At 40.2% G+C, this 26,899-nt stretch overlaps 1 protein-coding gene across 6 annotated transcripts in view; it reads right to left on the reverse strand.

The window, feature by feature from the left end:
* Positions 1-26,899, reverse strand: part of LOC108884224 (protein tyrosine phosphatase receptor type M) — a 156,066-nt gene that overhangs the window by 35,687 nt on the left and 93,480 nt on the right. For 3 of the 6 annotated variants that reach the window (XM_051069897.1, XM_051069898.1, XM_018677995.2), the window contains exons 12-19: positions 19,383-19,656; positions 17,152-17,188; positions 16,213-16,287; positions 14,512-14,647; positions 13,083-13,112; positions 4,266-4,483; positions 853-933; positions 110-136 (exon numbers count right to left, since the gene is read on the reverse strand). In XM_051069897.1, the coding sequence (XP_050925854.1) occupies positions 110-136; positions 853-933; positions 4,266-4,483; positions 13,083-13,112; positions 14,512-14,647; positions 16,213-16,287; positions 17,152-17,188; positions 19,383-19,656 (878 nt within the window). The remainder of the gene's footprint in view (positions 1-109; positions 137-852; positions 934-4,265; positions 4,484-13,082; positions 13,113-14,511; positions 14,648-16,212; positions 16,288-17,151; positions 17,189-19,382; positions 19,657-26,899) is intronic. The other 3 variants (XM_051069899.1, XM_018677998.2, XM_051069900.1) reach the window with 3 other exon arrangements.

Below are 26,899 nucleotides of genomic sequence, written 5' to 3' on the forward strand. Positions count from 1 at the left end.
AGTTAAGTCTTCAAACAACCATCTTATGAATGTAATGTTCTGTCATTTTCTTTAACATTGAAGTAAGAATAAATAATCAACAGCAATGGGGAAAGAAAATGTGTCTCACCTAAGATAGCAGTTGGCACAAAGGGATCTGCTCATACCCCCATAACAAGTGCAGAAGTTGGAGGAGGAAAGAGAGTTAAAGTAAATAAAAGAAGCTGAGATAAGACCACAAAAAAAAAAACAACAACAGCAAAAAATAATGGACAGTTTTTTTAATTCTCTCCAAGCTGCCTAACAAGAAACTTAGCATATTTTTTGGAAAAAGCTAATTATACAGTAAGTTTAGTTGATTATAAATCTAGCTGCTCTTTACTCCATCTAATCAATGAGCTGTGATCTGATTGCATAAGACACACAATTATGGATTTTATTTGGAGAAACTGAAGTCATAATTGAACAGCTAAATTCCATGTTGGCAAAGTGATATAACAAAGAAAAAAACACTTTCTGTTATAACAGGAGATGTAGCAGCGTGTAAACCCATCTAAAGTCAATTTATCTACCTACCCATTTGTGAAATCATTGTCTAATTTTTAAAGCACATACTGTATAAACTCTATTAGGTAAATTCATACCACACATTACAGCCTTAGTCTGTAATTTACATAAAAAAAGAAGTCTCACAGAGAACATCAAACTAATTAATATCATGAAAATATGTCTCTCATGAATTTATCCTGCTACTTTTGCAGGTTTGCAAGATGACTGAATGGTTTCTGGTTTCACTCAACACCACTGCTTACATAGCGAGCTCTTCTTTGTTGACATACAGGATAAGCATGAGGAAATACAGTGTATGTTTACCTGGGTAGTAGGAGTTGGTGGGGATGGAAGTACTGAGCGTGTTGGCTTTAGGCAACGTGAAGGAAGAGGGCGATGATCCAGCTACAGATGGAAAAAAAGAACACAACACAGGTATTCAGAACTTTTACTTTAATTAAATATACCACTCTAAAAAAAACAACAACATTGCATTCCTGTTTTCAAAAGTACACTTAAAGGACCACATCACCCGAATTACAAGAAGACATGTTTACTCACTTACCCTGGGGTATATGTTATTTTTTAGTGCACAAACAAAATTCCATTCACCTCCACTGTATGGTGGTGGCAGCTGAAATCTCAGAGAACACATTAAATTACACTGCTGGAGGGAAGGTGAGAAAATGTGTTTCTTTGTGATTTGGGTGAATAGACCCTTCAAATAAAAATACAGAGGTATTAGAAGTGAAACTTACTCAGCCCTCTGGAATCCAGGTTGATTTGGATTTATGTTTGCTGATTTTCCATGCATTAATTCTTATCTTCAATTAGCACCTTTTAAACTGCCCTTACCCCACATGCATGGTTCCCCTTTTTTCTAACACAAACTCAGCTCTAAGTCTGACTTCTCATATTGTCAATTTAACAAAGTATAAATCTGCCAGGAACCCAAAACACATAAAAGAAATGTCATGGGTGTCTTTACAAATGTATAATGTTTTGTCCTAATAATATTATCATAAAACAGTCCTGGGTTGTGAAAAATATAGTTTCACAACTTATACACATGAATTCACCATATACAGCATTGATTGACAGTGATTTTATTCCAACTAATTTCATGCTTTTTTTTAAAAATCTATGTATGCATGTACATTGCTGAAAATATTTATAATTCAGTTTTTATTCATTTTTTTTTCAAAATTTTTTTTGTTATTTATGGTCTACAGACATCAATGAGGTGTAAAAGCCTGTGTAAAAGCCCAGCTCATTTCATTTCCCAACATTCTCTTACGTCAGTTGCTTTAAAGATATCATCATTAGGTGGCCCGACTGAGAGCAAGTGAAATGGGACTACAAACAACAAGCATATTTCCAGGAGCTACAGTGTGTTTATTTCATTTTTTTTTTTTTTTTTTTTGGTGATAAAGCCCTTTAAATGTTTGTCTGTGACATGATAAAACATAGTGCAACAGTAGCAAAGCAGAGAAAGGTCATAAAGTGCAATATCTTCCTAATGTTAGCTAACATTAGACAGCATAAACCAGACTGTAGCAGCCAAATCCCTGTGTGTGTTGAACTGAGTAAGAGTGCATTTAAAGGGGCTATTTGTAAGTTTCTCTGCCACTAAATATGGTTTCTTGCTAAGACCGAGTGGTGGTGACGGTCATTTACCAACAGCTTCAGCCATCGTTGTGGTTACAATACAAGAGGTTAGTATACACCCTCTGGCTTGCATTACTTCTTCAGGGCTGTCTGGATGCTACAGTGACTCACTATTGGAAAGTAACATGATTGACCTGCCAGGCTAGGGCTAGCTGGTTAGCATGCTAATTTCAGTAGAAGGGAAGAAGTAGAACTAGAAGCACTTTCCATTTGTAAGAGGAAGTTTGTGTTATTTCTTCTTTCAGATGTTACATTGTGTTGCTATAAAGTAGGGCTGCAACTATCAATTCTTTTCATTATCAATAAATCTTATTTTCTCACCAATTGAATAATTTTTTCAGAGTCCAAGTTACATTTTTAAATATCTTGTTTTGTTACCCAAAAGCCAATAAAACAAAGATGCCAATGTTAATATCATAGAAAATGAAGTAAAACTGCAAATATTCAAATCAGGATCCAATGAATTGAACCAGAGCAGAGCTGTTCTGATATGGACGACAGAGTAAATGTCAATTTTGCCATTTGGCAGTCTGCTTCATCACCTGGTCTCACAACAAAATAAAGACTTCTCGTGCAACATCAACAGAGCCAACTGTCACTAACAGGGTTTGGGTTTCGAGTGCAGTATGTTCAGGACTGTAATCTGTTGGCCATGATGTTTTGAGCCAAAAAGACACTATTGACAGTCACATAAGGTCGTTGAGAGCATGGCACAGATTAGAGTGCAGTGTTGAAGACATTACACTGACAGGCAGGGTAAGAAGTAATGCATTTAAATCATTTGACACCGGCAGACAGATTTGAACATCCACACTAACAGACAGTTAATCAAGGTCAGAGCATCTTTGGGGCTCATCCCCTGCAGGGGTGCGGAGACAGAAGCTGCTGTGGAGTTTTAATCTGATGGTTTTGACTGGGATTATACCAGGTCAAGCCCTGGGTGCAGATTTAGCTGAGCTGTCCATCAACAAAGTATTAAGTTTAACCTGGGACAGGGAAAATTAATAGGTTATCACCCCAGAGCACGTCTGGTATGTGTTTTGTGCTTCCTCCATAACTTGGAAACAGAAGGGGGCCGAGTTTAAGACCTCATGACAGTCTTCCTGTAGTGTTCATGTTTACTGATAAGCTTTGAGGTCAGGTTTGGGATTTCAAGCTGTCTTGATTATTGATCAAAATAGCAGACTCTCTTCAAGCTATTAAGAAGCGTTTACACAACTATTACCACGACTGACCAAACTATAGTGCGGGCGTCAGCAACAGAATCCTCAAAGTAAATTATTCATATTGCTGATTTAAGTTTACTTTTAACTAATTTAACAAAAAATTAATTAGAGAAACTGGAGAATTTTAAAAAGGGAATGTGTAAAAAGGGTAGAACAAACCCTTGAGGGCCTGTGAAGAGGGATGAATCTCCCATTGAAGAAAAAAAAAATGAAACAATCTTTCTCAAAATCATATCAAAGTCTTTTCTGTCAAATGAAAGTAAATTCTGTTCAGCTGTTTTGAAGAAGCCGTTTCCCTCCTGACTACCACTAGCTCTGGAAACAACGGGTAGCTTTTCAAAAGCTACAAAATTACTGTCAAATCATTTGCACTGACCGAATAAAGTCTCGGTTTGAACAAGGCAAAAACAAAAAAATAGAGGGACACGAAGACAGTTCTTCATTAAAAATCCATTTTCAAAACTAATTAATGCAACTGGTTGTGGTAAGTGATAAAAAAACACCTTTATCAGAGTCTTGATACCTGTTGTTCAGCAAATTTTGTGTAGGGGAAAGTCAAAACAAAAATAATTCCATGATTTCATTTTATGTTCACTCTGCAAATTATTATTTTTTTTTAAAAGACTGAGTTTTTTTTCCCTGAAGATGTTCTCCACAGTTCACTTGGAAGAGGACCAAGACTCACATTTTCTAGTTGTCCCAGTGTGAATACTTCCTGTGCACCCAAGTTTGATTTCTTTCTCACCTGACCAAACCAAATAAATTGCTTCCAGCCTGCTCGGTGTGTGTGCAACTGTTAAAAAAAAAGAAAAGGCAGGTGGCTCTGATGCTGGACCGTCTTACCTCGGCCATTGAGAGTAAGGGTGCACTCGCTGCGGCCGTTGAGTGTGAGTGCACACTCGCTGCGGGTATTCAGCGTGTGGTTGTGTGTGTCCATGAAGGAGAGCGCCTCGTCACAGTTGGTGCCCTGCTCTGTGTAGCTCTTGTCCATGGAGTTGACCATCACTGTCATTTCCTGGCGGGTGCTGTTCAGTGTCTCCTTACGCTTCTTAGCCAATTTCCTTCATGGGGGGGGAGATATAAAAACAAACAATCAGAGAAAAAACAACAACGACTGTGCTTGACTTGATCTGATGTGATATTGGTAGCGATGACTCAGTGATGTAATGAGATGGCAGAGCTAATGTGCCCAGGGGTTGTGGTCACATTAGGGTTTATTAGGCTCCAGATGCTTTTTCAAGCAGTGAAATATAAATCCTTGAGAATGTGGAAAGGTGTGACACCCTAACCCAAATACATCAGTGGCCCTGATGATTTAAAATTAGCTATAGTATTTGGGGGCAGAAGAATTAGAGTTGTTGAACGGTGAACTGAAACAGTCAACCTGCTTTTATTGGCCTACTTTGAGTTGATGTGCTGGAGCCTACAAGCAATCTGTTCCTAATCAAACACCATTAAAGCATTGTGTATGGAGTAAACACACAGACACACACACATACACAAACTCACATATATGCACACCAGATATCAGGAGACTGATACTTATGTTAAAGAAGCTGCAAAGCTCACATCTCATCTGTCCTGGCTTCTGGATGAAATACAGAATCTTATGTGAGATTTCACTGATCACCTACATGTACGAGAGCCTGCACAATCAAGCCCCCACACTCATTCATGAACTATTACCTCCTTACTCTTTAAATAGGGCTTTAAGATCTTGTGACCATGGCTTGTTGTCTGTCTCCTGGTCAAAACGCACTAACTAAGGATCATGAGTATTTACTGTTGTGACCCCAGGCTCTCAAACATCCAGTTTAAACAGTGTCTGAAAATATTCTTGTGCAGAGAATCATTTCATTGTTGTGTGTTTCAGCGTTGTTTTGCCATGTGTGTGTTGGTTCTCAGGCTCACTTGAGATATTGCCCTATGGCATTGTTGGTCAGTTGGTGAACCACTTTGATCCTGACTGAAATATATCACCTCAATATATAATGGATGGATTGCAATGTAACTTTGTACATAGTTCCCAGAGGATGAATTCCTCTTCTTTATTAAGTCAAAACTGTAATGTGTCCAATAGATTGATTTATGTTTGATTTGTGTTTAGTGTTAAACACCAAATCTTAGAATGCTAACACCCTAAACTAAGATGGTGAACATGGTAAACATTACTCTCGCTAAACATCAGCATGTTAGCATTACCATTGTTAGGACGTTAGCATGCTGAAATTAGCATTTATCTCAATAAATTTTTAATTTTCTTCTTTTTAAAAATATGCTTTTTCCTGAATTTCATTTGTATTATTATGTTTACTTTGTGTGGTACTGGTGGTATTTTTCTGCCATGTGTGCTCAATTTCTGTGATACTGCTGAATTTATTTTAATAATTTCCACCTGATTCTATCAACTTGCAAAATGGTTGGACAGTGCTGATCAATAAATCTACAAACTAAAGGAGGCATTATGAAGTTTTTGCCTGACTTCTGCATTCTAAATGAATGTGCGCTGAATGAGAACTCTATTAAAAGATTGTATAACTCTTATTTTTTAATGTGAACCACTTTCCTTTTCCACTAACTCTGCTGAAGTGTCCTAAGTAAAGTTCTGAATCCCTGAGGGCATGCCATTCTGAAGCTAACCCTCACCTCTGACCTCCTAGAGGAAAGAGTCACTCACATTAGAGAATTTCCCGATGGTGATAAATAATGCATTACATTATCACTCTGAGGAGTTAACCCTCCTATATTTCCACAGACATTGTACTACAGAAAAATGGCAAACAGCTTGAGCGGGAACATACTGTAGCTATAGCTATATCTGATGCCTGCCGCTGCTCTGTAGCTGGAGGGGAGCAAGCGGTGTAAAAATTAACTATGGCAGCCCTCACACTGATCCTCGCACTTTGTTACTCTCTGTGTGACCCCTCTGCCTATTTGAATTGCAGTCTCTCTCACGGACAACTGCTGTCTAATGACGCACTCCTGCTGCTTTGTTTTCGCAAATCTCCTCTGTTTATTCAATTCTGTCGCTGTCTTGTGCCATATGGCAACAGGCCCCCGCTGCCTTCAAACAGTCATTTGCTCTGAAGGCCGCGACGTGAGGCTAATAGTGGATCCGTTCTTCAGAAAGGAAAGTGACAAAGTAGTGACATTTTCATCTGCCGGACCCACTTTTTGTCTTTAATCTGCAATTAGAGTTGGGAACAAAATGGCAATCTTGTCTCTTTTTTTCTGCTATAGCTTCATATTGTAATAGGAAGGAGTGAAGAGGGGAGGGGGAGCTGTATATACCCCAGGCAATATTAAGACTGATTCGGCACTGTGTGAACTCATGGGGAAGACTGTTTAGAACCACTATATACCAGGCTTTAATACTGTACCACTGTTCTTATTCCTACATCTGCTAAGACTTGGATTTCTGCTTTCCTGGCCTGTGTAGCAGTTGAAGCCGGAGCGTTGGAGACAAACGAGGCTGCACAGACACCAGTGCCAAAATGAGGAAAGCACCAGCAATACTGGGATGTTTGCTAGGCACGGTGGGTGTTAGATGAAGATTAATTGGCACGCTATTCTCTCCTCATTTGTAAGACGGGAAAATTTAATGATAGATGACTATATTACAGGATCTGATGTGCTGAGAGAGATAGTACAAGGAAGTATACAGTAGAGTGTTTGCGCATGTTGATGAATGTGACCATTTATCATATCCCCTGATAGTTAGCGTAAAGCTGCACATGGAAAAACCCCAAGAAAAAATTTGTTGCGCTGATTGCTTGCAGACATGCCCGACAATAAAATCAGAAATTTCTCTGAACAGCACTGAACATGCGTATTAAAGGCACGAGACAGACAGATGGCAGAGATGTCTGTAGAAGTAAAGACTGAGCAAACATGCCAGGTAACTATAACAGGCAACTCTCATTAGAGAGATTGTCTGCAGTTCAGTACATGACAGGCCTGGCATATCCAGGATCTAAGTGAGCAGAGCTCCTAACTCCATGGGTTCAGCTACAACAAAAAGGAAGCTGCTCAGATCGTATGTCTGCGTGTGTTTGCCAGAATGTCTGTTCTGTGGGAGGTGACGCTGCTGCAACTTCTAAAACAGGAGCTTCAAAACCTCAAGCTCAGCATGGTGGGCCTCATTTCAGCACCAGAGCAGCTTAAACCTTGTGACACTGGGACAAAGAAGGCTTCATTAGAGGATCCACACACATCTGCGGTGCATGGGTGTGTGCGTGCGTGGTAGATGACTGACACCCAGCTGGGAGGGGCAACAGAAGCGTCTTTGATTAACCCAGTGGGGGCATTTCAGTAGTTGTTTGCACTCTGTCTCATTTCAAACTTGTCTTCCATCAGGTTGTCTGGTCATCCATCATCTATGTACTGTACTTACTTATGAAGCCAAGACAGCTCTATTCAGCAATGCACAATACGGTTTATCTGCTAACTTGATTGCTTCATCGATTCTGTAAAACAGTGTTTTTTAAATAAACAATAATATAAAGAGTGACCTTCATAAGTTTTTTCATTTTCTGGCTTCTCATCTATCCAACAACAAGAGTGAATTTTGCTAAAAAGACAAAAACAAAACAATAATAAAAAAACAGCAGCAACATGAGGAGCCTTGGTTGTGCTCTCTGGGATTAGAACTGCAGGAGTTCAACTGAAAAACATTGAATTTACTTTATAAAATAAGTGTATATGTTTAAAAATAAGCAGCACACTGTAGGGTGTTTCATTTATTTGGGATTTTAAAGTAACACTGGATGAATTCTGTCATACAGTAGTAATATATAAGCACCATTTTTGGGTGTAATGCCTCTAAAACTCATGCACAAATCTATTTTTCCTCTGTTGGTACTGCCTGTATAATCTCAATACACGTTTTATGTGGTTAAGTAAGGGCTGGTGAGTGCATCTGTGTATAGTGCCAAACTGTGACAAACATGTTTTACAAGTGACACATCATTTTAAAGTGTATCTATTTAAACTTCATTATTCCTTGCATGACATCCCTTAGCCCTGCTCAAGCTGCTCTTCCTCTTCTCCCTCCCTCATCAACATGCAGAGCTCGTAGGTGAAAAAATCTGCAAGGCTTGTACCAATTAATGTGATTCTTGCTGCATGTTCGGCTTGTAAGGTTTAATGAAGGTGTTTGCCCTGAGCACATTGTGTTATACATGGTACATTTAGTAGGCCTCCCATTCTGACACCGAGTGCAGTGAGAAGTGATTATGAAAAGTAAGATTCCTAAAGAATGGTGATGATGATTTATGTATCTGTCTGTCTGTGCATTTCTATTTTCAATAACAGAGGAAGCTATTTAGTTATTAAAAGTTAATTAAAAAAATACTAACAGTGGCTGATTCTATTTAGGTTTCTCTCTGCGAGTCAGAGACAGTGCCAGGCATGCAGGTGAGTCTTCCATTGGGGCCACTCAATAAAATGTACACACTCATCATACGCCACAGGATTTATGATTTAAGTGACCACCTGTCTGATGGAAATGGAATGTCACTCCTGAATGGTGTTGGAGGAAATTGTTTTTTTGAGCTGATACAATAAAACATCTGGCAGACACATCAAGCATGACACTAATATTTATAGACTGAATTCATCAGAAGATAGTTGGTGCAAACATGTGATGTCCTCAAAGAGCGTATCTGGCTCTTTAGCTGCTAAAGAGTCAGATACGCTGCACTGTAATATTAGTTGTTAATTTGCATGTTTGCCGTTTGTTGCTGGGCTGGTAGTGTACAGTGCGGGTTTTAAAACTTTTATGCAAATGAAAAGAAGCTGCGTTCTGCGACCAAAAGGAGTGGTGAGAGTGAACTCAGACACTAAAGTTGCGTGCCACAAAATCAAAACAATCAGCCTAAACTTAAAGCTAAACTTAAAACTAAAAAGCTCTGCAGAACTGAGAGGAACAGCACAAACATCATTACGAAAAGCTAATGGTCTCTTGTTAAAGGCCAACATTTGTTTGATACTTAGATAAATGTCTAGATTGATTTTACCTGCAGCTACAAATGTCTATTAGTAGAGGACCTAAGGTAAAACCAGAAAATCTTCTATATTTTCTATATTTTTAGTTTCTCGTTATATTTTCTTGTGGGTGTGTGGGATTTTTAAGATTATTATGTTGAGAGATTTTCCATCAAGAGATAAGTTTAATGTTATGTTACATGATAACGAAAGTACTTGGGTTAATTATACAGAAGATATCTAGTCAGTCACATCACATACCTGAGTTTTGGAGAGCACATTGGCAAGCCTGACAAATCAGTCAGAAAGTGATGCATTAAGTGTGTTTCTACTTAACATGCCTGCAGCTTGATGGATGAATCCAACTCTCACAGGAATAAAGATCCGATCGCAACCCTTGCCCTATGCCAATTGATCTCTCTCTTGTCCCCCAGCAGCAGCAGGCACAGCAGCCGGTGCGGCCACCTGATTAAAGAACGGTCACATATTTGATCACACATGTAACCGCATCCCTAATGAGCACTCTGACTGATGTTGTGTTGCGTGCTAGCCCCCACAGCCACCTCTGGAAATATACCTAAAGTGCATATTTTGGCGACGGCGGGATGTTCTCATGCCTTTAAAAGACTTTGATGAATGCATGAGAGCATTAATGGGGTTCATCAATCATAGAGGTGTTGTAATCTCATGGCTGGTAACAAGACTGTCATCAGAAGTGCAGATGAGCACTTCAGAGAACGCTCCAGTGGAGAACTTCTTAAGAAAGCAGCCTATAATTAATTTGACAATATAAACTTTGGATGTTTGCAACATATTAGTTATGGCTGCTTGTGAACTAAACCTGGACACCTGGAAAGTCATAACATAAGGGGGGAAGAGGACTAAACATCTATGGTGTGATCAACATTTTCAGTTTCAGGGTACTTCCCAATTAGCTAACATGCTTCTGCTAGCTTCCCTCACTTGCATTGCACCTTAGCTCCCCCCACTTAGACACCAGAGACAGATGTAGGGAGAAGATTGTAGAAAGGGGGATTGTTTTATTGAATGGGACTTCCTTGCTCTCCTCAGCATAATTCTCAACGTCAATTACTCATGAAGCACAGCTGCACCACCTCTTAATGGCCTCGTAGAAAATTCTTTTGCTTTTACTTGGTGATGCAGGCTGAGCGTTAAACACCCTGACGTATTTGGCTGAAAAGTTATTATGACACTTTTTAATCATTTACTCAACAACAAAAAATGTGACAAAAGTGCAAGTAAGATGATGAATATTATTTATACTGCCTCTGAAGTTAAATAATTAACACGCAGTGAGCCTGTTAAATCCATACATTAGACAGCAACAGTGGAGCACTAGGTGAATAAAATCAATCAAATCATCATTAAAATTACTATCAACTGAATTATTTTTGAAATAATGTATTACTCCCTCTAGCTATTCATAAATTTATAAAGGAACAGGCATCTTGCATGACAATGTTATGGGGCTGTTGCAGTTTAGACTTTCTATAACAGTGGGTCAGTGTCACTTGTTGCAGTAACCCTACAGTTTAAATGATATTTAAAAAATCTGAGGCAAAATCACTTTTTCTTTTTCCTTTTATGTCCATTCAAACCTAATTTGCTCTGGTCTTATTTATTTCCACATTCCCTGAGAGCGGTTTATCATCTATTAGTATTTGCTGCTGTCGTGGCACGTTTCCACATGGGGATCATTAATCCTTCATCTTATCTAACTGTATATTATGTTGTTATCTTGTCAGCTTTAGAGAGGAGTCACAACACTTGCAGCCATGCGCTTCCCTTCTTTTTAAATCTTAACAGCAAACCCTCAATTCATTTTGACACACGAGACTGCAGAGAAACATGGACCTAGTGTTACAGAGCCTGCAGTTTGGCTTTGCGCCACAAAACCATCCTGTCAATTGTTGGGAGCCGGAATATTAAACCTGAAACCCTGTCAATCAATGCAAACATGCCTCCAAATAAGCCCTCGTCTGAGGCTTAATGTCCTTTTAATGGAAGAATAGAACATAAAATATAAAATTAGCTGTGAAATCCCTAACTTCTTGTGAGAAATAATTAATTGCCTCTTCTACAGTAAATTAGGGTCTTTCCCACTGTCTATTTCGAAGCCAGCTTTTAGCAGCGACCAGAGGAACTACAGTACATCTTAATGCAATTCTGTCGTGGTTGCTTTGGTACGACTGCATGCATACTGGCATTAAGCCAAGAAAGCAACACACACACACACACACACACACACACACACACACATTCACATGTAATAATTAAAATAACAAAAACACAAAAAACTATATTTTGAATGTTTCACTGACAGCCTCATCTTTTCCTGCTTAGCTCGGCCAATGTGTGTTCACAGCTTTGATGACACCACTCCTCTAAGTCATCGGGCTTTCCATTCAAGACAGCTGTGATCCAATATGACTGACACACTGAGTATTCAGAGTAGTATTATCTCCAGGTGTATTCTGAGATGTTCTTTGATGCGAGGCAGCCTCCATTCTCTCCTCTGATCACAGTCATCTCAAGACAGATTAGTTGGCATCCATCACAAAGACAGTACAGAGGAAGCCTGTGAGCTACAGCAGAGAAGGCAGAGCTGCAGAATAAGCTTCTTTACCATTCAGAGGTGTGATGTGGAATTGTCTGTTATATTAAGAGTGAATCAAGCAGCGCTGTAGCTATTGTTTTCTGATGCTGGAGACATCTAAATAGAAAGGAGGCTAGTCTGTAATCACATTAGCTTGTTCAGTATAGGCGATGCAAAAGTCTTGTCAGCTAAAGACACAACTCCACCATCACCATAGAATCAATGGGGTGGACGTGCAATAACCCAAAAAACATGCTTGGAGAAAAAAAAAAAAGCTGGAAAAAGCATGAGCTGAAAAGCTGAGATGGTTCGATGATATAGTGAGTGGATGGAGCAGGGGTAGAGAAAAACTAGAAATTACCACATGCATATGGAGCCAAATTGGTAAGGTCAAGATGTTAGCTCATGCTTAAATTTTCAGTGTAATACCTACAAATGTGGTCAATTCTACAAAGTTATTGACTGCATTTTTTGGAATTTTGCAGAGTGTATACATAAGTGTACAAAATGTGAAATACTTGAACTACCTCATTGAGGTTCAGGGCACAACTAAAGCAACGATGCACCGTGATAGGCACTTCAAAAAATCTAACTTTGACAAGTCAACAGAGATGAAATCATTGGAGGCGAATGAAAAATTCACACTCAGTAAAAATGCAGTAGCTGCTGCATTGATTTTTTTTCTTTCACAAGATGAGTTTGGCAGCCATACAATCATTAAGGCAGTTTAGTTCATCATTTGATAAACAAACCCCCTTAAAAGTCTAGCAGAAATTATGTCTGCAGTAACATCTTGGTGGCAGGTTTTATTTCGTGGGGGTGTAGCTGCTGTCTGTCTGCTTTTGTCAGAAGTCGTGCCAATGTGACATACAGTATGATGTGCTCATCATGTGGAGATGCATTGGAGTGGCGTCCTCCGTTTTCCTCCAGCAGAGATTACAGTTGGGCCTCTGTAATAGCTCTGGGCAGGAGGAGAATGACATGGCTCTTTGCATGCATGGGAAAACAGCGTGTGGGTGAGAAGCATGGCACTAACATTACACAAAGTGGTTACTTACAGGTAGTAAGTGTAGGAGTGATAGGTTCTTCTGCCGAGTGGGGTGGTGGTAGGATTTAAGCAGTGGAGGGGGGGGAGGGGATGGAATGAAAAGGAAAGAAAAAGTAAAAATATATTAATGTTTGAAAAAAGAGTAGAAATGAACAAAATCAGATATGGTGGCATACGTGGAGGTAAACTAGTGATCGTGAGGGCAAAGGTGATCGCTTGGAGTCATGTCATGCTTTGCGAGGGGGGAGGGGGGCCTCAGTACAGTACAGTTAAAAAAAAAAAAAAAAAAAAAACTCTAATTAAATTGATACTGAGCTAGTCTACACCATGAGTTTGTAAATCAGAAGCAACCAGGTTGTCACTAAAACCCCCTTTTATGAACACATAATTTTATCCACCTATAAAAATTACCATATCTGACCTCCAAGGCTGAAACTTAATGAGTGGTTTGAATGTCTAAACACAACTCTGATTCCCTGTTGGTAACAGTAAATTACACCAAATTCAACCAATGAAGTCATCTCCATCTCTGGTTTGATTAAGGCTAATTGAAAACAATTCCATTACTGTGTGCTGATTTTCACACCCACCCACTGATTGTTGTGCTACACAGACAAGCCTTGCTGTAGGAAATGAAAAATCTTATATTACTGTCAAAAATAAACACGGAACATAGTAATTTTTATTAGTACACAACTACGCCTTCCCACTCAGCTACATCTACTGTACTGACCTTTGCTCTTTAATTCAAGACAAAGCAATCTAAAATTAAAAGGAGAAAGTACAGTAAAGTACAGCTACTAAGTTTGGTAGGAAATTTTATTTATTTATTTTTTTCGTTAAGGAGTTTGGCAATTGAGATATTAAAGGAAACAATCTTGTGCCCACAGACGAAATCTCTGGAGAAACTAACATCGTATTATTTCAAGCCTTGGTGTGGACAAAAGGGGGTTGATATTTGCTGAGCTTTAGCTCCTCTGATTGCTGGGATATGTACAGAGGACCTCTCTCCAGTATGGGGTCCAGGGCTAATGTAAACTTAGCCTTCAGCTATGCGGCCATCCTCTTTCCTTTTGAGCCTTTCATCATATTTTCTTTCTTATCTCCTCCCCGCCTCACTCCATACCACAGGCCTCAAAAACCATTTTTCCTATTCCCATTCCAATGTCACTGAAGCGCTGCACATTTGTTTGAGGGTGCCGTGGAAAGGGATTAATTTTTCATGGCACACTGTATCTCATGGCTGTAAACAGCCGTAATGGGGCGTATCAACATAATCAAATTAATTATTTACTACAACACTGACAATACTACTGTTTGAGGGAGGAACATACAAAATGATAAAACAGAAACTATGCATTTGTGAGCACTCTGCGACTACATTCAACCTCTTCCACAAATCTGAATGAGTATTTCAACGAGTAAGAAAAAAAGCTTACCTTTTCTTCATGAGGAGTACGACTCCTAAGAAGATGATGACGAAGAGGAGGATGCCCGCAATGACCCCCGCGATCTTCACCGTGTGGTCAGTTTGCTTCTCTGGCTCCACCGCATCAGGTTTGTGAGTGGCTGCTCCTGAAAAAGATCACAACGCATAAAGATCGAACAAAGAAAGTGTAATTAATAGAGCGGAGTGTGAATCAAATGTAATGAGTTTTTGCTATTGTTCTACATGCACCAAACAGCAGAGAACAATTCTATATTTTCAGTGTTTCCTCTTATTGATTTGACTGTGTGGAGGACTGGGGTTGATTGATCAATACACTGGTATTCTGTGGCATTCTGTGGACCATAAATATCAATACACAGTTATTGGCTCAGAGTAATGTTTATTCTGAAAGTAAGAGACTCCCTATTGTTCCGAAGACTCCACCTTTAGCTCTGTCCTTAGTGAGCATCAGCGCTCTGTGGATCAAGCTGCACTGGGAGAGATAAGTGCGCACCATCTTTACCCTTGGTTAATCATGTTTGGGGCAAATGGTTGCTTGGCTGTAAGAAAAATGTAGGATGCGGGACGGGGAAGATAATACCCAAGAAGATAAAAAAGCCTGAAATAACCAAAACATTAAATATCAGCTCGGGAGGAGATAGCCAACAAAGAGAGAGGGAAAGGGAAAAAATTGCAGCTTGTTTTAACAGCATCTGCTCCCTGGGAAGTGATAAGAAGCACTCTGAGGACGACAACATTGCCAGAATCACAACTGTCCACCTGAACAACACCATTATTCCTTGTCACTAGGGGTAAATTTAGAATGACAAATTGTTATGTCAGACAAATCTGTTAGAGCGGGCTTCCTTCACTCCTCAGCGCTGCCATTTTCTCTCCCTATCAGAAAGGTAAATATCCATTCCAGGCTGGTTATGACATATTGTTCTTGCTCTGGTGTGTTGTTATCAACAGCCATGTCTTTATTTAAATAGCAGTTTTTAAGGCAGAGCGGCGGAGGATTTCAAGACTGGTGAGACATTAACAATCATGTCTGGACTGCAGGAGTTGATTTTGTCCCAATATACTCTTACGGGCTAATCTTATAGAAATGCTGTCAGTGTCAAATCTCCATTTGAGTGGCGAGAACTGTACGTTTGCTGCCACAAGTCAATATCCTTCCATTCTAGCCTGAGAGAGCTTGAGATTCACACTCAACAAGTAGAAACTGAGCAGAATTTTAATAGTTAGATGCTACGCTCTTGGAAACTCTCAAGATCTTCACGGTGAGCACTTCAGCTTCCTTTTGTGTGTTTACAGTTGTCACAACTGCACCAACCAACACCAACCAACACTTAATCTCCCAGAAATAATGAGAAATATTCATGAAAGGGGATTAACTCCTGTCAGAAATCTCCAACACCAACACATCAAATGACAATCGCACCTCAAACGGGGCTTTCATGTCCAGTAATGCTGAGAAGATGAAGGTAGAAGACAATGTCCGCAAGTCTTTTGATTTAATCACGCTGATTCTATGCAAATAGCAAGGCAATAAACAAAACCACACACATGCAATATTCCGCTTGTTTGTTGTTCCTGTTGAGGGAATCATCAGTATGGCTGCCACATTAAACGTGTAGCAGGTAAAACCAGGCTGTGGACAGAATAACTCAGGATGGTCAGAGAATGTGCAGAAAGCTACGGGTCTGACCTGTTAGTTGGTTGTCACCGGCCGCTGGGGCGATGCGGATGTAGGGGGTTGTGAGCTGAGTCACGAGTATGGCGGCTGAGTATAGTCAGTGGATCCAGGATGGCATGCAGAAGAGAGAGAGAGAGAAAGAGAAAGAGAGAGAGAAAGAAAGAAAGGCCACACTGAAGCTGAAAACAGCCATACCAATAGTTCCGATCATCATGCAACATTGAGGCAGAGAAAGGCACTCATTACAGTATTAGAAAGCATTTCACAACCTGTTTCGTCGAGCCACTCACAAGTTTTATACGTCCGTGAGCCTAATGTAGTGCATAAAAATGTGTCCCCTATTGCTGCTATGATCTTTCCACTTCTAGTATGTGTTATTTGAATTCAATCTATTGAGCCATGTAGATGGAGATATCTGGAACTCCACAGTAAAATCCATAATGGGGCTGCATGCTAACTTCACAATATACAAGACTGTTGGGGCATGTGACAGGACCTCCCACGGCTCAGAACAGAGTGTGACTAGGGCTCCTTCTGGCCTTATCAATTCTGCTCCCAGATCAATGGTGCTTAGACTTCATCACCCCTAATGTGTGGAGCAGGACATACAGGCAGTATAGCTAAGTGCCTGCAGACCTCAGTGGACACACAGGCGGCCTTCCAGTCATGGAAAAACACATGTTCTTAATCAATCTATTGACCAAATTCATGTGAAGGCCATATTGCACATTTTTATCTTTTAAGACATCTACAAATGGATCAAAGCCTGTTTCTAATGTGTGTTTTTAATGAGGAGTGAGACTAAGATGTGATCGTCAGCATATATATCGATTTCAGTGACTCTCAGTCAAAAACATGTTAATTTTGTTAGTTCTCAGAAATCAAACACAAGTGATGTCAGGAACCACATGTGGCAAACACCCTCATGCACACAATCTGGTCTAGTCCTACCTTTGGTGGCGACTCGAACACAGTCGATTTTGGTCTCCTGCGCAAACAGATAAATTAAGGGAGGAAAGGGGACAAGAGGGAAAGAAAAGGAGGAGGATTAGAGATTATTATGACACACATGCACAAACATGACACACACACACACAAAAAGACACACTTACAGTGGCAGCAACACCTATCTAAGAACCCATGGTTACAACAAAACAGCTCGACCAGTTCCACGCTGTCCCCTATCATCTGTTGAGCTCAATGACTGTGACACAAAACGCAGTTAGGCGAGAGGGCCCATAGCACAGATTAGTGGTGCTGAGCTGTTGATTTGTCAGCCAACAGCGATCTGTCGGCAGCCTGCAGCTCAAGGTGGTCAGCCACTGTGGAGAAACCAGAGCCCTGTGACAAGCGACACCAACCCAGCATGCGGGGCTCCAAAATGACACGTCAGGGAGCCTTTCTGAATATGTAATGGAGTTTCAGCTCTGACAACAGCCTTCAACAACAACATAAAAAAAAACAAAAAAACGAAAACACTCCTCATGCTGTTGGCAGAGAAGTTTCTTGTCAACAATGGTCTAGTGAACAGGAAAAAGGACAGAGACAGGAACAGGGAGGCAATGAGTAATACAACACAAAAGACATGAGTGCTGTGTCCCTGGGTTTGACCCAGCCAAGCTGTCCAGTGAGCAATGAGCACACATGGGAGAGACAGCATTTAGAGACCATGAGAGGCATAATGAAGAGAAGAAAGGAGGAGAAAAAAATCAACATCCATGTGATCCTGGGTCACATGCATTCCCATTACTGCAGCTTTTAAGCTGTCAGATGGTCCTTCTGTTACAGAAGAAGTCATATTAGATTTTTATTTGAATAAAAGGATAAAAAAAACCTAGGTATGGATGGCACTCACCTTCTCTAAGTGCTAATTTTGTTTAAGAGGCCCAAACAAATCACTCCAACATCATTAGGCATTAATTAAAGCTTGCAGTGCTATCCACTGACAGTGATGGCTTAATGAAAGAGAGTGCATTTGGCCACTGTAAATCAAAACACTGAATATAAAAATAATGTGAGAAATGTCTCTATCACAGAGATGGAGCTTTATGCTGTGTCAACAAGGGAGTCCTTCATTTTGTTTGTTCAAGGAGGAGTATTATCAGCCAATTCATACCACTCACCGATTCGCCATGGAAAAGTTTCAGACCGCCAGTGCTTTACTCTCGAGAGCAAACTCACTAATTGCATTCAGCGCTGCTTCACGTGTTATTTCTATTGCCTCCTTTAAGACGTGCTGGTGTTTCTCAAGGAGGCTGTTTATGGTGATTCTCATTCAGGGCCACAATCGGTGGGGCTCTTGAAGTGGCCGCTGAGCTGTCTGCACGCGGCTCTGCGGAGGGAGGGCCCCGCCAAGTGCCACTTGATGACAGAGGCTGCGACCTGTGCGATCGGTAACCCCGTTGTTGTCGCCTGCCTCCCACACTTAACTGCCGCTGGGACGAGTGCCTCTCTTAAATGCCGTTGATCAAAGGCTCGTCTGGCATTTGGCATAAAGCTCCATTGGAAAAGGCAGGAGAACAGGAGGCCACAGTAATGGAGGAAGAGAGCATGTCACTGCATAGAGCTCTGCATTCCAAGCTTGACCCTGCTGTAACCTATTAAGAGTGCAGAAAGTGTTGTGGGTACACCCTACCAGAGGCCACATGCAATTGTGCTGCTGCGTGCATGTGTCTGCTCGTGCGCTCAGTTACTGTGTAGAGTCAGAGAGTTCTGTATTCAGGCACTTCAGACCCTTTCAGTCACCTCAGTGTCAGTAAATCTGTCAGTCTGTCAGTCAGCCTTCATTCTCATTAAACCCAACTTAACATTTAACACTGATTCATGTTCACTTTTACGGGCAAATGCATATGTTTAAAAGAAGAAGCATGCTTTGACAAGGACGTATGTTACAATAAGTCAAATAAATGTAGTTACATTTGTTTGACAGTACAACAAAAATTAAGCACAGTATTTCATTACAACATTTAGTATCATAAAATGTAAATATTTAAAGCATAAGAGCCTCAAAATAGTACTTTAGTACAACATTTCATAAATGTACTTGGTTACTTTCCACCACTGGTTGTAAAGCAAATACGTACTAGCCAGGTTTCAAAAATGTCTAATTTGGAGCCACGGCGAAGATTCAGTGTAGCTAACTAAAATTACACAAATTAAATAAAAGCTTGAGAAACACCCACCCCGTTGGCTGTGCTGACAGCCTGGTAATAGATGCTGTAGCTCTTCTGGGGCAGCAGAGGGGCATTCCAATAGCCATTGTAGGTCTTGTTGTCCCCCACAGTGAAGGGCTGGGGCGAGTGGATGCCGGCGGCGGGGAACTGAGCGGTAAAGTAGTACTGGGAGTTGAGGAGTGTGGCGTTCTGGAAGTGAATGGGAACTGGGTAGCAGCGCAGGATTTCTGCTGTGCCTCGTGCTCTGCGTGGACGTTCCTCCTCCACCACCACCTGGTACGCACTGCAAACACAGGACACAAACAGAGTTAACAGACTCCAGTGGGCCAAACAGGCACTCGTAGAATGCTACTGCCAATGCTGGCAATTTTCAATCTCACCAGTTAGCAGTACCAAGTGTAAAAATGCCTTCTTAATGAAAGGCACAGAAATGCATGTATCAAAGCTCCAAATCTCAGAGTACACCAAGGCTCAAGAAACTATTCTTAATTTAAACGTGAGACAGAAGTTGTTAAAAGTGCTATGATATTGTACAAAATATATTTAGTAGAAAGCAATTAATGAAATGTACTCACATTAATGTAGATTTCAACAACTGTTGTCATAAACAAATTTGAGTGAACGGGACAGACTCAAAAACACAGTGCAAGAGAAATGAGCAGCGACACAAGACAGGGCCTGACGTTATTTGCTTTTTCATTATTCAACAACTGAAAAGGTTAACGGCTCTTTCCATTTCCTCTCCATCCAAGCCTTGTGTTTAGCTAGATCAAAACTGCAGCCCTCTGTGCCTCTGACAGAGATGACATTGTCTCTGAGCCGGCCACTTAGCTTGAGGGGGAGACTGACTGTCTTATAGACGTTCATGTTAGTATGCATCTCGCATCCACCTGTTAAATCTATTGAGTCGCTGAGTGACAAAGAGTCTGTTTACAGCTGCCACGGAGAATAACCAGCCATGATTGGGGACTAGTGTTCCATTTCTAAAAGAGTCATGCAAACAACAAGTTATTATCACAGAGGATGGAGCAAAGTTGCACTGCTCAGTGAATGAATGTATGAATAAATGTGTGAATGAATGAATACTATGATGTGACATGCTCTGGTGCTCTAGTTTTGGAAAGCTGGTTTCTGATTTTAGCATTATTTCCTTTTTCATAATCAGATGATACATTTACAAATTAAAAAATAATGAATAAATAATTTGCACATTGTTGAAGTGCATCTTTATCAAAATCACTTTTGTTTCTGACCATTAGTAGTGCTATGGAGCAACACATGTGTCCCCATGCACATTATTTCTCACTGTGGTGATGTCAGGTTACTACATATAACTACACAAATAAATGAGTCATGCACAAGTACACTGTTCCCTTCATTGATTTGCTTCCTTAAAATAGCTTTACAATTTATAAATCTATTTTGCAAACATCATTCAGTCATTGAGAAGTATTTGTATCTATCTAATTATATAAATGTAAAATGCCATTTAAAAAAAACAGTGAGCAAGGATGGGTAGGATGTAGAGCTTCTTGGATGACACTGGACATTTTCTCAGAGTCCACATTATTAGAACAACATGTAGAAAAATATCTGCACTGTATTGGCTGTACTCTTAAGTTGTATAGTGGCAGTACAAACAGCCCTGGAGATGATCAATTGTTCCCCGCGGTTGGTACTGGATGATTAAGTGTCCCCTTGTGTGTACAGCATATGCTCTTTAACCCTACAGTTTATCATAAGGTGCTTGCAGTGTCATTAGAAAATCCCCCTTTGCTCCTACTGGGTGTGTCCCAATTCCTTAGAGCTCTCCTGTTTAGTGCTGGGTTGGGAGGTGATGAAATATTTAATCCTGCAGAGAGTCTGCAGGAGAAATCAGCCTTTAATTACTGTTCCCTACTGAGAGCAGAGGTCAAAGGGCAAATGGAGATGGTACATGGGAGCCACTTAAGTAGCTGCAAAGCAGCAGAGAAATGACTGATGAGGCTGTGTGGAGGCCTCAGCCCAAAGATCTGATGTCAGCTATGACTGGGCAATACAGTATTAAAAATGATAACTGCTGTCAATCATATTCAAGTACTCATTAGGTTTCATGGACGAACAATAACTACTTAAGTTTTAGGAAAAAACCCAAGAAACAATAGAGTTGAAAAATCAGTTATATCTCTCATGAATTATGGCCACAATAAACTACAGTGCAGCTACCAATGTTTTCAATGATGCACACTCACTCGTTTCTTGCCCATATTGGTACTTTATATTCAAAATCAATCTGCAGATAGTGAAATAAAAACAAAAGCTGGTTCCCCCCCGGGTGCCTCCTCATGATATGATGATGTGGCTGTGCCATGACTTAATGATAGACACAGTATGAATGGGACTGGTTTCCTTTCCTCAGGCAAAATACCAAGTGCCAAAGGCTATGAGGCTCCAAGGGTAAGAACTCCTGTAATGTAGAAATCCAAACCGCTGCTGCACTCCTACAGAATATTCACTGCAGCAAGAAACTAAAAACTTGCTCCCAATAAATTTGCAATTTAATAAAACTGTTTTGTTCATCTTTGTAAGTGATAGCGACAATAATATGTACTTTACTAGCTTCACTTAAAGTATTTTCCAGCAGTAAATTGCTGCATGCTTATAAAATATTAAAGAAGCAGCCTTCCCTGGTGTTTGAAAAGTATACTGTTTTCACCTCCTTTTACCTTCTTATAAAATGTAAAACTGAGTCACAATTTCAATGTTGGCAATTTAAAAATGCAATGATTTCTATCTTTTTTTCTATAATTACTGCTGTCATGTTAATGTGCCTCTGAGCAGCTGACACCTTGTCACCCCATGCTGAGTTCACAATTTACATTATGAGTCATTTTGACAGACCAGAGTCATTTAGTCATATTCTTGATTTAATATGACATGAACGAGCAACCAAAAAACCCTACAAAAAAAACAAAAAACAAAAAAAAAACAACAACAAACAACAGATGAACAACAATGGCTTGATAGCAAGAACAAAAAGTCATTTATAGCTGGTGTTTCATTTTATCTGATACCACTGAGAGAATTGTAAGATATGCACTCATACTGACAATGTTAGTCCAGTGATGGACGATGTATTCAAATCACTTACGAAGCAAAAAAAAATACCACGCAATACCACAGTGTAAAAATACTCCATTACATGTAAATGTCTTATATTCAAAATATTACATGAGTAAAAGTATGAAAGCATTAGCAACAAGTAAGTATAAATAGTACAAGATCTCATGCAGAACGGCCTGTGTAAATGTTATATTAATATATTACTGGATCGTTATTATTGATGCATTATTATGTAAGCAGTACTTTAAAGGTGCTATATATAAGTTTTTGCTATCACTGCATAGCCAGCGTTAGCTTTTACAGCTGCTTACTTACCAGTGTAGAAGAAACATTGTGTGAGTTCAGCATCACACCATTCCTTTACCTACCCAGGGGTGTCTCCAGCAGTGGAAAGTAACGCCAATGTTAACTCTTATTTTGCCTCTATCACTTCTTTTCTGAAGTTAGTTTGCTAACCAGCTAGCACATGAACAGCTGTTAATGTTAACACTGGCTATAGCAAAAACTTGCATATAGCACCTTTAATGTTGTAACTGATCAAGGTGGAACTCATTTCAACTGCTTCTTAATACTGGTATGTAGTCTTGTCTGTAAAAACCCATCATATTTTTATAAACTAATTAGGTAGTTTGGTTGTAATATCTAACTGTTAAATATATAATGAAGTAAAAAGAGCATAATTTCTCTCTGAAATGTTGTGGAGACGAAGTATTAAGTAGCATGAATGTACTTAAGTTCAGTATTTGAGTAAATGTACTTAGTTACTTTCCACCAGTGTGATTATCTGTATCTTTCCAAATATACATCCAGTAAGACCTGTTCTTTTGGCAGTGCTCTTGCCAATCAGGTTCAGCTAACTGTTAGCTCCTAATACTGGAAACAGCAAACGAAACCTTCACAAACACACAGTTAAAGGAGAACTCAGGAGAGGAACCCCACAGCTCTCACCGCACTCCTCTGTGAAAGGTGGGTAATTGTGCTTAATTTCAAAAACTGCTGAAATCCTCAACTCCTCCCCTTGAGCAGAAGATGGAAAGACAATGGGGAGACAGAAGAATGAAGGGAGATGGTGTACAGGAAGAATGGGATAAGCTGTTAAAAGTGGTCTGCCAGAGGGGCCGGCAGGGCAGACCTGTATTCCTGCAGTAGTGCTGCAACCTGAGCTGACACCAATTAGGCCTCCTCCAGCCTTGCTGCCCGATAGATTTCAGCTCTGCCGCCATGTGACGCCAACCAATTATGGCGGATTGACTCGGAATCGACTGGATTGTGACCTGAAACTCTGATTTATTTTTCATGTGGGTTGATAGGGGGAGAACTCCAGGCTGTTTGAGCAGATGAGAGAAGGGGTATGGGGAGCATTTCAATCACTGTCTCTCTCTCTAATGCTAATCGGTTGGCTCTATATGCCTACATGTCTGATTTAAGAGCGGTTGTAAGTAACACACTTCTCCTGACCCAGCATCCTTCCTCCTTGCCTCTATCTCCCTACTCTTTATATTTCCCCAGTGTCCATAAAGCTATAAAGCAAACAAATTAGAAGGTGCCATAGATTACATTTGCCATTAAATCGTAAAAAGCACTGAGTTGTGTCACGTTTAGGCACAGCTATTAGTTTTTGCTATGCCGTGATCAAAGAAAGTTAGTGCTTATTTTAGAACTGTAGAAAATCACTGATTTCAGGCCATGGTTGAGTACAGATAATCTGATGCTACAGGGTAGAAGCTACACTGGAACTCAGTTTCCTCAATATGCTCTTTGCAAGGCTGGAGACTGCTGTATTTTATAGCTTTTTCTGTTTATGTACATGTGTGTGAGCTTGCTCAAGGCAAAGGTTATGGCAGAAAAAGAGAGAAGGGCTGATTTAGTGGTGTGAATGATAAGGAAAGCATCTCAAATCATTTATTTCTGCAGAAGCATGTAAACATTTATTTTGATGCTATGGAGTGAGGAGGCGTATTCTGGCTCTGACAAGGGGCCATTGCAAACATTAGTTTAACACGACATGACTGATAGACAGTTCACTAATCCTCTTAAAGGAACAGTGTCCCCTCTGGTAAAAATTGTTCCCGGCTATGCGTGTCGTCCCCAGAGATTAGAAGCCAAATCCAAGTTGGAAATGTTATACTGATTAGCAATTACACAAATATGAAATACTGACTGCCTCCTTCAGCAGTGACAACGTCTGCCCAGATCTATCTAAAATATGATTTGACTTCAGCATGACTGCAGGATGCTGAAGTGAAATGGACATTTGTCGTCTGTTATGCCCTGCTTTTTTTCTTATGACCCAGTGCTATCGTGTCATCTTCCAGTGTGCTCCCCTTCCTGTATTACAGCAAAACATCTGCTGTTTGAAACTCAAATGTCTGGAGCTCTATTACCTCCCAAACCCAATCAGCGTGCAAGATTGCCTTATCAAATCAAGCTTCATGCTGCTCTGCTCTGTAGTGCTGTGGATCAGCGTTCTCCCTTGTCAAATCCCTATTTCATAGGGGCTTTAAAACTGATTTCATAAAGTATTCAATTTCAAAATGAACTACCCACCACTCCAGAAAAATGATGGCTACAGTTGCAACATGAGCAGAAGCACAGACCTTAATCTGACTATGGTGTGAAATTTAAGTCCTTGGTTGACAAAATGCAAACTCTTCAATAGATTGACTGGATCAGCTATGTTTCATAGTTAGACTTCAGGGACTCTTTTCAGTATACCAGGTCCTGAACATTTTGGAAAACATCTCTTTATATGTGTCTTAACTGAGAATGTCACTTAGTCATGCATCTCAACACTATAAACCAAAAGAGATTAGAGATGTTGTTGCTTGGGAAATTTATCATTATTGGCCAGGCAGCAGATCCCAACAGAACGCCTAACTCAACTCCACTGAATGGGCACTACTTTATAGTCACCTTAAATTTTCAAAGGCATCGTGTGTCACTTGAGGTGGAGGTGGAAAACACCTTCAAAAGCCTGCCATGTCTCGTCTTGGGACTGCATCATAATCTCTCCTGTTCGGTGCCCTCCGCCACCTCCTTTCTTTTGCAATTCATATTTTTCGAGACATGGGGCGCACACATGAAGGCAGTACAGTGGCCTTTATGTCCTATGAGACTTAAGTGAAGTGAGGAGGTGGGGAAAGAAATGTGAACCTGAAAACCTCCAAAGTTTAGATATGGAGAGGCTCTGCTGTGATCAAAGGATGCCTCAATTAGTTGCGAGGTGTAGTTGTGCCATGTACTGAACTCCACTGATGAATGTTGATGATTGTTTTGAAATGGATTAACCTGAGACACTCATTAAACATATATGATCCCTAAAACTAAACGTCTGTATCAAAACACACACACACACATTTTCTGTTTATCTAACAAGCACCCAGTGTATTCCCATCTAAAGAAAGGATTACATTGAAAAGTATTAGCACACAGTTATGTCTCAGCTCAGTCAAACAGACTGAGGTGGTTCTCAAACTAAAGTTTATATCTCCAAAGGACAGATCTCTTTCATCTGCTCCTGAGGTGAGCATGCTTTCCAACAACAAACAAAAGAGGAGACCAGCATGCTAATTAATGGAAGCTCTGATTCACGACACTCTGTTAATTATAATTAGGGGTTTGTAATTAGCCCACTGAAAGAATGGCAGCCTGAGTAAGGCCTTCTGAATTGTACCTGTGAGAAGATTAAAAACCGATCACTCTGTCTCTCTTGCTCAGGCCTCTCCGTTTGGTGCTGGGGCATTAATCTGGGCAGCTGCACATATGGTAAACATGAGCTGACAAGCCTGACTAAAGATCTCCAGGCTGTAATCTTTAAAGGACTCAGATGAGTTGATAGTGTAAAATTGAGTTTTACAGCAAGCACAAGTGTTTGTCACTCCTCATATGAAGAAGTTAACCCACTCTCTAAAGGTATCAGTGGCTGAAAGCACAAGCTGTCATAGCCTAAGAACATAAACTGGTAATAACACAACACATAAAATAGACCTTTTTTTAAAAACTGGAATGGGCAATTCAGTAAACATTGCTAACTCCCACTGTTGGCCTAGAAAGGACATAGAAAGGCATGTGTCTCCTCTGACATACATTGAGTTGACAGTCCTTCTTTGTACCTACAACCATGGAGCTAACCAATTAGGGAATGACATAAACAAATCCCAGTGAATGTCCAAACCTACCAGCTGGAGCCGCAAGGGCTGCTTATGTGAACATGATCCCTCACTGGCTTCCCACTACCAGTTGTTTTTGATGGTGCACCCTGGCTAAGCAAGAAGCACCTTAGCTGGGGATTTTTTGTCAGATGCTTTTTACTCTGTGCATTCAACCAAAGGCAGCACTTTAAAGAAGTGGTTTGACATTTTGGGGAATACATTTTTTTGCTGTTTTGTAGAGAGCTAAAAAGATCAATGCCAAACCCATATCAG

This window comes from Lates calcarifer, linkage group LG4 (assembly GCF_001640805.2).
Source record: "Lates calcarifer isolate ASB-BC8 linkage group LG4, TLL_Latcal_v3, whole genome shotgun sequence".
Lineage (NCBI taxonomy): Eukaryota > Metazoa > Chordata > Actinopteri > Centropomidae > Lates > Lates calcarifer.